This window comes from Oncorhynchus keta, chromosome 2, assembly GCF_023373465.1.
Source record: "Oncorhynchus keta strain PuntledgeMale-10-30-2019 chromosome 2, Oket_V2, whole genome shotgun sequence".
Lineage (NCBI taxonomy): Eukaryota > Metazoa > Chordata > Actinopteri > Salmoniformes > Salmonidae > Oncorhynchus > Oncorhynchus keta.
The window spans coordinates 70,034,619-70,047,963 of record NC_068422.1 but is presented as its reverse complement, the minus strand read 5'-3'; the positions used below and the strand labels follow the sequence as shown (position 1 = coordinate 70,047,963).

The following is a 13,345-nucleotide window of genomic DNA, read 5'->3' as shown; positions in this document are numbered from 1 at the left end:
GCAATTTACGTAAAACATAATGGCTTGTGCCAATTATTCCCATGCATAATCATTTAGAAAATACATTTCATAGGCTGACATGACCCTCAGCCATGCTTCTATGGATAGACTGCTTATCTCACCAATCTCTCATGTGATACTGTCATGGAGAAGGACACATTCCAGTTACAATTGCACTAATAATAAATATCCAAAAGACAACTTAATTGGAAGGACCATTACATTTTATGTTCATTGAATCATGAATGGCTGCTGGTAGCCTTGTATTCAAGCAACCAAGATTTAAACCTATGAGTGGCGAGTTTAAACACGTATCAGCGGCGGTTGGTGCCATTTTAAGATGAGGGAGGATGATCATTGTTTTAATGAGCTTGGCCTTATTTCTGTTACAGCATATTGAATGACTGCCATTGATATTCTATTCACCCAGCTCAATGTAATATCGATAGATTTAGGCTACTCCATGATACTCAAATATACCCTGACCCATAATGAGGTTGTTTAAACTAGCCTATGAATGAACGTTTACAAGGCAGGTGCACATGTCAAGATACTGTCACCTTGATTACTAAAAAGTGACACATTCGAAACCGCCTTACAGAATCTGGCATACATTTAGCTGATCTAGGTTGTAGTCATTTGTCCAACAGTTGCAAATGAGAGTTTCTATTGGACAAATTTGGGTACAGTGCATTCTGAAAGTATCCAGACCCTTTGACTTGTTCCACATTTTGTTGCATTACAGCCTTATTCTAAAATTCAATAAATAGTTTATTTCCCTCAATCCACACACAATACCCCATAATGACAAAGCAAAAACTGTTTTTTTTTTGTTTTTTTTTGTGTGCAAATTTTTCAAAAATGTAAAAAATGGGGTTATTACATTTTACGTAAGTATTCAGACCCTTTACTCTGTAAGTCCGGGCTCTGGCTGGGCCACTCCAGGACATCCAATCTGATGTCCTGAGCACTCTGGAGCAGGTTTTCATCAACGATCTCTCTGTACTTTGCTCTGTTCATCTTTCCCTCGACCATGACTAGTCTCACAGTCCCTGCCGCTGAAAAACATCCCCACAGCATGATGCTGCCAACCACCATGCTTCACCGTAAGGATGGTATTGGCCAGGAGATGAGCGGTGCCTGGTTTCCTCCAAACTTGATGCCTGGCATTCAGGCCAAAGAGTTCAATCTTGGTTTCATCAGACTAAATAATCTTGTTTCTCATGGTCTGAGAGTCCTTTGGGTGCGTTTTTTGGTAAACTCCAAGTGGGCTGTCATGTGCCTTTACAGTTGCTTCTGTCTGGCCACTCTAATGTAAAGGGGTGGCAGCGTAGCCTAGTGGTTAGAGCGTTGGACTAGTAACCGGAAGGTTGCGAGTTCAAACCCCCGAGCTGACAAGGTACAAATCTGTCGTTCTGCCCCTGAACAGGCAGTTAACCCACTGTTCCCAGGCCATCATTGAAAATAAGAATATGTTCTTAACTGACTTGCCTGGTTAAATAAAGGTAAAATAAATAAAAGGCTTGTTTGGTGGAGTGCTGCTGAGATGGTTGACCTTCTGGAAGGTTCTCCCATCTCCACAGAGGAACTCTGGAGCTCTGTCATTGACCATTGGGTAATTGGTCACCTCCTTGACCAAGGCTCTTCTCCCCCGATTGCTCAGTTTGGCTGGGCAGCCAGCTCTAGGAACATTTAAGAATGATGGAGGCCACTGTGTCCTTGGGGACCTTCAGTCCTGCAGAATTGTTTTTGTACCTTTCTCCAGATCTGTGCCTTGACACAATCCTGTCTTGGAGCTCTATGGACAATTCCTTGGACCACATGGCTTGGTTTTTGCTCTGACATGCATTGTCAACTGTGGGACATTATATAGACAGGTGATAAATTCATGATTTGGAAAGGCACAAAGGCACACTCCAATCAAGATGTACAAATATCTCAAGGATGATCAATGGAAACAGGATGCACCTGAGCTCAATTTCAAGTCTCAGCAAAGGGTCTGAATGTTATGTAAAATATGGTATTTCTATTTTTTATTTTTAATAAATTTACAAAAAATTATTGTTGTGATTTTTGGGGTGGTGTGTGTATAGAGGCTGTATTTTAGAATAAGGCTGTAACATAACAAAATGTGTAAAGTCAAGGGGTCTGAATACTTAATGAATGCACTGTATGTTTATCCCTGTTTGACATCTCTGAACATTGTTTGTTAATTGATCTTCTGATTACTCCGAGTTGTTTGAGCTTCGTTTGACAGATATGATCTTTGCCCTCTCTGGCCTTGGACAGTTGTAGTGGCCATGGAGTGAAATGACGGCAATGACTGTGGGCCAATGGTCAATGCTCAGGGTCGTGGCAGCCTCTCTGTGAATTAGTTTTCCCGTCTTGTTGACTCACACATAGAGACCTATGGTGTGTGCCTTTGTTGCCTGTCGCCATTGACATGTGTGTGTTGTCATTGCACATAGTGAGGTTCTCTATTTTTGGGTGAGTGTGTGCATATGTTGCCTGTCACCCAGTGAGGTGTGTGTGTGTTGTCATTGCACATTGAGGCCTGTTGTGTGCGTCTTTGGCGCTGTTGTGCTGAATAGATGCAACTCAGGAAACTGCTGTCTCCTCTGTTGTCTGTGTGTGTGCTGCGGTGCAGTGTGGATGCCAGCAACTGCCTCCCTGTGCCGGGCGGCTGTGGGGATGCACGGCATAGGATGACTTCATCAGTGTCTAACTAATGACCTGATGCCTGGCCACTAGACTCAAAAACCAGGGTCCAGTTCACACCTGGCTGTTCTTACCCTGTGTAAATATTTGTTCCGAGCTTCTCCAGATTTGAAAACAAGGCTAGTGATTCTGACACAGGCTACACATGTCATTCTGGGTTGGGCTCTCCGATTTAGCAACGATCCCATTTTAAGGTCACCAACGCCCATGAGCTGTTTGCAGGTAATCTAATCTGAACTTTCAGTTTTGCCAACCTGACAAATTGACTCAATTGAATTTGTCCTCTGGATGTGTTGGAACATGATGCAGCTTGAGATGTCTTGCAGCAGCCTTGTTCTGAATAAAGGACGAGTTATCATTAACTACCGTAGAAGACCATGTAAAGTACTCTTCTCTTACATGCCCAATACATTTACAGTGTATCGGTGGTGGCGGTCTTTTCATCTAATGTTTCTGTTTCTCCAGCGGAACATGAAGAGGAATGGGAGCAGAGGCTGTGTTACCAGGAAGACCCGCTTTGGATCGCGGGAGCGGGACTGGCTGAAGGGGGATGCCCAGCGGGGCTGTGTGTGTCTGTACGGGGGAACAGTTGACCCCCAGCCCCCAGCCTCGGGCCCACAGGCCTCCTCCACCCTCCAGGCAGACCTGCGGCTGGTGCTATGCTCCACCACTACCACGGTGGAGGAGCTGTGTGCCCAGAGAGAAGTAGAGGGACTATACCTGCAGCTCCATGGAGACCTGCTCAGGTAATAGTCACCACCACAACTCTCCTCTCCCACTCACGTCTAGTACCATGGTGTTATGTTCACAACTCTCCTCTCCCACTGACGTCTAGTACCACGGTGTTATGTTCACAACTCTCCTCTCCCACTGACGTCTAGTACCACGGTGTTATGTTCACAACTCTCCTCTCCCACTGACGTCTAGTACCACGGTGTTATGTTCACAACTCTCCTCTCCCACTGACACTCATGTCTAGTACCAGGGTGTTATGTTCACAACTCTCCTCTCCCACTGACGTCTAGTACCAGGGTGTTATGTTCACAACTCTCCTCTCCCACTGACACTGACGTCTAGTACCAGGGTGTTATGTTCACAACTCTCCTCTCCCACTGACACTGACGACGTCTCTCCTCTCCCACTGTAGTACCACGGTGTTATGTTCATAACTCTCCTCTCCCACTGACACTGACGTCTAGTACCACGGTGTTATGTTCACAACTCTCCTCTCCCACTGACACTCACGTCTAGTACCACGGTGTTGTGTTCACAACTCTCCTCTCCCACTGACACTGACGTCTAGTACCACGGTGTTATGTTCACAACTCTCCTCTCCCACTGACACTCCCGTCTAGTACCACGGTGTTATGTTCACAACTCTCCTCTCCCACTGACACTCCCGTCTAGTACCACGGTGTTATGTTCACAACTCTCCTCTCCCACTGACACTCACGTCTAGTACCACGGTGTTATGTTCACAACTCTCCTCTCCCACTGACACTGACGTCTAGTACCACGGTGTTATGTTCACAACTCTCCTCTCCCACTGACACTCCCGTCTAGTACCACGGTGTTATGTTCACAACTCTCCTCTCCCACTCACGTCTAGTACCAGGGTGTTATGTTCACAACTCTCCTCTCCCACTGACACTCACGTCTAGTACCAGGGTGTTATGTTCACAACTCTCCTCTCCCACTCACGTCTAGTACCAGGGTGTTATGTTCACAACTCTCCTCTCCCACTCACGTCTAGTACCAGGGTGTTATGTTCACAACTCTCCTCTCCCACTCACGTCTAGTACCAGGGTGTTATGTTCACAACTCTCCTCTCCCACTGACACTCACGTCTAGTACCAGGGTGTTATGTTCACAACTCTCCTCTCCCACTCCTGTCTAGTACCACGGTGTTATGTTCACAACTCTCCTCTCCCACTGACACGTCTAGTACCACGGTGTTATGTTCACAACTCTCCTCTCCCACTGACACTGACGTCTAGTACCAGGGTGTTATGTTCACAACTCTCCTCTCCCACTGACACTGACGTCTAGTACCAGGGTGTTATGTTCACAACTCTCCTCTCCCACTGACACTCACGTCTAGTACCAGGGTGTTATGTTCACAACTCTCCTCTCCCACTGACGTCTAGTACCACGGTGTTATGTTCACAACTCTCCTCTCCCACTGACACTCACGTCTAGTACCACGGTGTTATGTTCACAACTCTCCTCTCCCACTGACACTCACGTCTAGTACCACGGTGTTATGTTCACAACTCTCCTCTCCCACTCACGTCTAGTACCAGGGTGTTATGTTCACAACTCTCCTCTCCCACTGACACGTCTCTAGTACCAGGGTGTTATGTTCACAACTCTCCTCTCCCACTCACGTCTAGTACCAGGGTGTTATGTTCACAACTCTCCTCTCCCACTCACGTCTAGTACCAGGGTGTTATGTTCACAACTCTCCTCTCCCACTCACGTCTAGTACCAGGGTGTTATGTTCACAACTCTCCTCTCCCACTCACGTCTAGTACCAGGGTGTTATGTTCACAACTCTCCTCTCCCACTCACGTCTAGTACCAGGGTGTTATGTTCACAACTCTCCTCTCCCACTCACGTCTAGTACCAGGGTGTTATGTTCACAACTCTCCTCTCCCACTGACACTCACGTCTAGTACCAGGGTGTTATGTTCACAACTCTCCTCTCCCACTGACACTCCTGTCTAGTACCAGGGTGTTATGTTCACAACTCTCCTCTCCCACTGACACTCACATCTAGTACCAGGGTGTTATGTTCACAACTCTCCTCTCCCACTGACACTCCTGTCTAGTACCACGGTGTTATGTTCACAACTCTCCTCTCCCACTGACACTCACGTCTAGTACCAGGGTGTTATGTTCACAACTCTCCTCTCCCACTGACACTCCTGTCTAGTACCACGGTGTTATGTTCACAACTCTCCTCTCCCACTGACACTCACATCTAGTACCACGGTGTTATGTTCACAACTCTCCTCTCCCACTGACACTGACGTCTAGTACCACGGTGTTATGTTCACAACTCTCCTCTCCCACTCACGTCTAGTACCAGGGTGTTATGTTCACAACTCTCCTCTCCCACTGACACTCACGTCTAGTACCAGGGTGTTATGTTCACAACTCTCCTCTCCCACTCACGTCTAGTACCAGGGTGTTATGTTCACAACTCTCCTCTCCCACTCACGTCTAGTACCAGGGTGTTATGTTCACAACTCTCCTCTCCCACTGACACTCACGTCTAGTACCAGGGTGTTATGTTCACAACTCTCCTCTCCCACTGACACTCACGTCTAGTACCAGGGTGTTATGTTCACAACTCTCCTCTCCCACTCACGTCTAGTACCAGGGTGTTATGTTCACAACTCTCCTCTCCCACTCACGTCTAGTACCAGGGTGTTATGTTCACAACTCTCCTCTCCCACTGACACTCACGTCTAGTACCACGGTGTTATGTTCACAACTCTCCTCTCCCACTCACGTCTAGTACCACGGTGTTATGTTCACAACTCTCCTCTCCCACTCACGTCTAGTACCACGGTGTTATGTTCACAACTCTCCTCTCCCACTGACACTCACATCTAGTACCACGGTGTTATGTTCACAACTCTCCTCTCCCACTGACACTCACGTCTAGTACCACGGTGTTATGTTCACAACTCTCCTCTCCCACTGACACTCACGTCTAGTACCACGGTGTTATGTTCACAACTCTCCTCTCCCACTCCCGTCTAGTACCAGGGTGTTATGTTCACAACTCTCCTCTCCCACTGACACCACGTCTAGTACCAGGGTGTTATGTTCACAACTCTCCTCTCCCACTGACACTCACGTCTAGTACCACGGTGTTATGTTCACAACTCTCCTCTCCCACTCCCGTCTAGTACCAGGGTGTTATGTTCACAACTCTCCTCTCCCACTGACACCACGTCTAGTACCAGGGTGTTATGTTCACAACTCTCCTCTCCCACTGACACTGACGTCTAGTACCACGGTGTTATGTTCACAACTCTCCTCTCCCACTGACACTCCCGTCTAGTACCACGGTGTTATGTTCACAACTCTCCTCTCCCACTGACACTCCCGTCTAGTACCACGGTGTTATGTTCACAACTCTCCTCTCCCACTGACACTCACGTCTAGTACCACGGTGTTATGTTCACAACTCTTGAATATGTTAGAAAGATGGCATTCTCATAGTGTCATTGGTTCTATTTATTGCTAGACAGTGTGTTAAATTCCAAATCTAAGTAATCCCATTCATGTTCAATGTCACATCTTTGTGCTTTATTCACCTAGTCTCAAAGCCTGATCAGTCTCAAACCTTTTCATACTGTTGTAGCTTTGTTACCTCATTCTGGCACTGCCAATTCCTCCATTCTATTTTTACACATTGGGTCAGGTTTGTACTCTGTTTTCTTGAGTGCTTATGAGAACTCTGCTGCCTGTCTAGAACAGGACCAGTCTCAAAGATCTAGACTTTGACTAACCTACACTACCGTTCACAACTTTGGGGTCACTTCGAAATGTCCCTGTTTTTGAAAGAAAAACGCTTTTTTTTATCCATTTAAAATAACATAAAATTGATCAGAAATAGAGTACATTGTTGTAAATTACTATTGTAGCAGGAAACGGCTGATTTAAAATTAAAATAAAAAATAAAAACATTTTTATGGAATATCTACATAGGCGTACAGAGGCCCATTATTAGCAACCATCACTCCTGTGTTCCAATGGTACGTTGTGTAGGCTAATCGAAGTTTATCATTTTAAAAGGCTAATTGATTATTAGAAAACCCTTTCGCAATTGTTTGTATTTTATTATAATTTTTTATCAATTATGTTTATTGTATTTCTGATCAATTTGATATTTTATTGGACAAAAATATATATTTTCTTTCAAAAACAATGACATTTCGAAGACCATTCTCTTCCTCTATAGTGCGCAGCGAATTCTACTAGAGAAAAAGACTAAATGAGAATGACATCCTGGCATTTCAAAGCATAAAACATTTTTTTAAATGCATGCATTATAAAACTGCATTTTCTTTGCATACCCAAAACACCTAATATTTAGAACACAAGTACGGGTATTCAGACAGACAGTGACTTGACAGCTGTTTATGACAGCACTTTTCCAGAATAACTCGTCATGACGATGCCTCTGAGACAGGCTATAATCTGGTTACACCCACTTGCTCTCCTCTTGGTTTTTTGGTCAGGCAAGGGAATGCATTTTACTCCCGGTAAGACTATTTTTGGTTGAACGCTGAGCACTGCAGGATGCACTAAATGGGTCATGTTGTGCAGAAGAAAAATAACGCATAACATGACTGAGTTTCGTAGTGAATTACACACCTTGTTGCAGGATGCGCTTTACCTCCCCCTATGATATTGATTTTTACCAGCTTGAGCCCTCTACCACCTGAATTACATTTCTATAATCTATTAATACAGCTGGAGCCCTCTACCACCTGAATTACATTTCTAGAATCTATTAATACAGCTGGAGCCCTCTACCACCTGAATTACATTTCTAGAATCTATTAATACAGCTGGAGCCCTCTACCACCTGAATTACATTTCTAGAATCTATTAATACAGCTGGAGCCCTCTACCACCTGAATTACATTTCTAGAATCTATTAATACAGCTGGAGCCCTCTACCACCTGAATTACATTTCTAGAATCTATTAATACAGCTGGAGCCCTCTACCACCTGAATTACATTTCTAGAATCTATTAATACAGCTGGAGCCCTCTACCACCTGAATTACATTTCTAGAATCTATTAATACAGCTGGAGCCCTCTACCACCTGAATTACATTTCTAGAATCTATTAATACAGCTGGAGCCCTCTACCACCTGAATTACATTTCTAGAATCTATTAATACAGCTGGAGCCCTCTACCACCTGAATTACATTTCTAGAATCTATTAATACAGCTGGAGCCCTCTACCACCTGAATTACATTTCTAGAATCTATTAATACAGCTGGAGCCCTCTACCACCTGAATTACATTTCTAGAATCTATTAATACAGCTGGAGCCCTCTACCACCTGAATTACATTTCTACATTCTATTAATACAGCTGGAGCCCTCTACCACCTGAATTACATTTTTACATTCTATTAATACAGCTGGAGCCCTCTACCACCTGAACTACAATTCTAGAATCTATTAATATAGCTGGAGCCCTCTACCACCTGAATTACTTTTCTACATTCTATTAATACAGCTGGATATGCACTGGCAGTTTAGCACTATGCTGGTAAAGTGCTTTTCTGAAAAGACTGGATTAGCACGGGCATGTCTCTCTTTCTTTTTTTGAGCCTGAAATCCTCTCAGGTTTGGTCCTGTAACCACCTAGGCTTCTCCTCTCTCCCCTTAAGGGGACTCTGATCAAAGTCATTTCACATATAGGTGATACAATGTCCGATTTATCTCAGTAGTGCCATGTTGTCTCCTCCCACACCCTGAAGACTGTTGGATAACTGTGCTGCCTGGTGGAAATGTCAACACTGGGTAATTTCATGTACCCTCGGATTTGAGTAGTGTTTGTTGTATTCTTGTTATTACAATAGTTAGAGATTTTCCTGTACTTTTGTTTACTTTTTAGTCAGTACTTCTGAAAGTAGCGCTCAGAAGCCAAAAATGGTCCCAGAAAATGTGTAGATATGTGCATCACGTTATTGCTCTCACTCTGCTGTGTGTGCATCTTGCTAGCTGTCACTCAAAGGAACTTTAGCGAGGAACTTCAGCTCATTGGCTGGAACTCTAATTGTTAGGGGGCTGGCCATACGTGAGGGGAAATGTGGGGAAAATGGGGCTGCACAGCTTCCAGTAAAACCCCTTTCAAACTAGGGATTTGTATAGCAAATTGATGTAAAACAGTCATTCTACTCATAGATTATGCATGTATGAACTACACTTTGACACATCTAGCGCAAAACGCTAGGTTTAAAATATATATTTATACTTCGCCAAATTTCTGGAGAATGTCTTAAGAGACATGTACACAACAAATTAAGGGAATGTATCTAGCCACCCAAATGAAGGAAAGGAGCATTTTGGTGTCTTTTGACAGAGATTAAGTGACTAGATTAAGGAGCCTACTGTACTCATGGCCACGAGGGGAGTGGATTTGTGAATAAATGAGCATGTGTGAATGGTCGACAGGCAGTCCTGTACAGACAGTCATCCCTCCGAGCCTGCCAGGATCTGTCTAAGTCCTGTGTGAGGTGCTGGGGCCACGACTGTGTGTGATCAGCAGACATGATCCTGATTGTTAGACCCCGCTGGCAGAGGGAGTGTGGCCTTGGGCAGAGAAATGTCACAGCAGCCACCAGACGCTGTGTCACCTCACCATCGCACTGGTGTGACAAGGGCTGTGGCTGGAAACTAGTCACTTCTGGTTTAGCATCATGGTAATCCTAAACTACAGTACATAGAGGACCTGCGCTGGGAGTTTGCTATCACAGGCGTACTGACTAGGGTGGGTCTCCTAGAATGTATGGAGTGAGGTGGGGAGGAGAGAGCCAATGATGACTTCTTCTAGAATGATAATGCGTTAGAATAAGTTAGAATAAGTAACACAATCACACACTGTATGCCGCAAAGAGTTGCAAAATCTGAGGCTTATTGATTTACGGCACATTATGAATTTTATTGGGCAAAGCTGGGGCTTCCATAGACAGTGGGTCATTGTGAAAAATACCCTCACAGATTTTGAGTGCATGGAGTCTTCAGTGGTTCTGTAGCAGATATCCTTGGTGTGTTCACGTGCGGATCAGAGGTGTTGTGTTGAAGGCGTGCCAGTGACAGGCTGGGGGTCACAGATTGCAGGCTCAGCAGACCTGTTTGATAGCAGCATGAGAGGCCCTTAACAGGATTAGCCATGGAATGAGATGAGGGTTTAATTCGGGCAATAAGGCAGAGGACTCACACAGGGAGTTAAAAGAAAGGGGTTCCATCACCATACCATTCAGACACATTATTCAGATGAGCCATTGTTATTAGAGTGCATGTTGGTCATTAGCAGGTGCTTCATATGATTAATGATCTTCCTCCCTGTTCTTCCTCCATATCTGACTTTGAACTTAGGACCTGATACCGGTGCAGAGATAGTTTCTCTCTCTGCTTGATTGACATCCGGCACAGAGTTGGACTCTGTAAATGTTTTGATAGAGGAGCCTTGTCAATTCCCCGGTCTGAAAGTGAATCACCTGTGTCCAGCTCTGCTGATTGGCGTGACAGCTTTCCTCTGGACCTTACCTGTCATAACACAGGGAAGGATGGATTGGAATGTCTCTGCTTGTGTGTGAGTGTGTGTGTGCTTGCGTGCCAGAAATGGTGGATGAACTATGACCCTTTGGTTGGATTCCAAGCGTGGAGGCAACAATACGCAAATTATTTATGTGTAGAGGAGAATGTGTGCCTGTTAAGGGTATTGACTGTGATTGGCATATATCCTGATGGTTTCTATTTCTGTCTCTATAGGAGGCTGGACCCCTCTGAGCGCCCTCTCCAGATGGTGTATGACTACCTGGCTGCTATAGGCTACCAGGACCCTCTGCGGGTTCAGAGAGAGGCGGCCAACTCGGACCTCAGCTGCATGATCCGCTTCTACAGTGGTGAGTAGTGACCCAGGGGGCCTGTCTACGGCTATCTGCAGGCCATGATGGGCTCTCCTTCACTGGGCTCTGGCTGGGCTCAGCCAGCTCTGCTGGAACTAGGCCTGGAGCCCTGTCAATGCACCTGGCTCTACAGCTGATGGAGCGGTCTAAACTGTCAGCTTCTGGGATGGGTCCTGTCGTTCTGATCCATAGCATGTGTGTGTCGGAGTGTTTGTGACGGTGTGTGTATTTTTCCACTACTCTCCCGGCTGCAGGGCTGTTAGCACTGCCCTGACTTAATGAAGTAGGCTTCACTCACCTGGATTGGGGTTTATTTTTGCATAATCTTTTTATGCATATAACAGTCTTTGTCACGTTGGGGGGAAATGGTACTATCATGATTTGATAGGTAAGAAAATGATTCATATCTGTTAATATTGTATCTCTGGGTCTGGGTCTGCATACTGTCTGTCTGTTTGCAGGAGCCAAACAGCCTAGGCTTGTTGTACTTTAGCTTTCATACCGGCAGCAAAACACACCTCTGATCGTGCTGACAGATCTATCTGTCAGAGATTTTGGAGGAGCATTTTGTACTTATAAGAATTCATGTTTTCCACTTAAAGGATTATGCTTTCTCTGTCTGTGCCTCTCCACACATGAGTAAAGACACTGTCCTAGCTTCAGTATTCAGCTAGTCTCAATTATTCTAGCACATTAAGAGGAATCAAACTGGTTTATCAGGGCCAGAGGGGTAAACTACGAAGCAAGCAAGATCTACTCTAAAGATAGCCAGCTTCAGTTAGCTTTCCATTCCAGCTCAGGCTTCATCCGTTCTACAACGGTGGATGTCCACCTGCGGCTAACTCTAGCACTTCTCTAGTTGAAAACTGAACCCTTCATTGAGACGATGCTGAAACGTCAATCCATGGGCAAGTCAGTACCACTTTTATTTTTGTCTTAATATATTTTGGCCTTTTGTCTCCCCAATTTCATGATGTCAAATTGGTAGTTAGTCTTGTCCCAGCGCTGCAACTCCCGGACGAGAGAGAGGCGAAGGTCGAGAGCCATGCATCCTCCGAAAAACAACCCAGCCAAGCCGCACTGCTTCTTGACACACTGCTCGCTTAACCCGGAAGCCAGCCGTGCTAATGTGTCGGAGGGAACACCGTACAGCTGGCAACCGAAGTCAGCGTGCATACGCCCTGCCCGCCACAAGGACTCGCTAGAGTGCAATGGGACAAGGACATCTGGCCGGCCAAGCCCTCCCCTAACCTGGGCGCTGTGTCATGGGTCTCCCGGGATCGAAACCTGGGCTGTAGTGACGCCTCTAGCTCTGCCACGCAGTGCCTAACACTGAACCCAAACCGGCTGTGAGCGTGCGCCATCGCGCCAAATTAATGCCATTGGTTCAGAGTTTGTTTTGATATTTTAACCTGTGTGTCGTGATCGCGTTTGGTGTAGGGGAACAAAATAAATGTATGCACAATAGCGCACGCTCGCAGCCGGTTTGGGTTCAGTGTTAGCCCTTGGCAACGCAGACGCTTGTTGACGTGCGCAATTATTAAATAACAGAGATTTCTAAATGTATTTTGCGATGCACGCGACGCGAGCGGTTTAGTCAGGGTATTAGACCCCTACGCCACTCGTGAGGCGCCCCGCATTTTAATTTGTGCCGAAAACTTTTCTTTCATTTTGATATCTTGCAAATTCAGCAGGCTATCATATAAACTAGACTTTTAGATGTGCAGTCTCTGTTATTATTTTGGTCTGGTTATCAATGCACAAGCACCTTTTCCCTCCAATTATAAAATAGTTGTATTGGGTCATACAAAAGTTTAACTGTGCATGAAGTTTCCAATGCATTTGTCATTACTAAATGTGTAATGTGATAGGTATTGTAACATTACTATTTTGAACACACAACACATTTAATTTAATAAAATATTTAATCAGTTTGTCTTCCTCAAATTAAC

At 45.2% G+C, this 13,345-nt stretch overlaps 1 protein-coding gene across 1 annotated transcript in view; it reads left to right on the top strand.

Annotated features, from left to right (window-relative positions):
- LOC118362400 (PH domain leucine-rich repeat-containing protein phosphatase 2-like) overlaps window positions 1-13,345 on the top strand; it is a 62,780-nt gene that overhangs the window by 992 nt on the left and 48,443 nt on the right. The window contains exons 2-3 of the mRNA XM_052481711.1: window positions 3,184-3,464; window positions 11,257-11,390. Of these exons, the coding sequence (XP_052337671.1) occupies window positions 3,184-3,464; window positions 11,257-11,390 (415 nt within the window). The remainder of the gene's footprint in view (window positions 1-3,183; window positions 3,465-11,256; window positions 11,391-13,345) is intronic.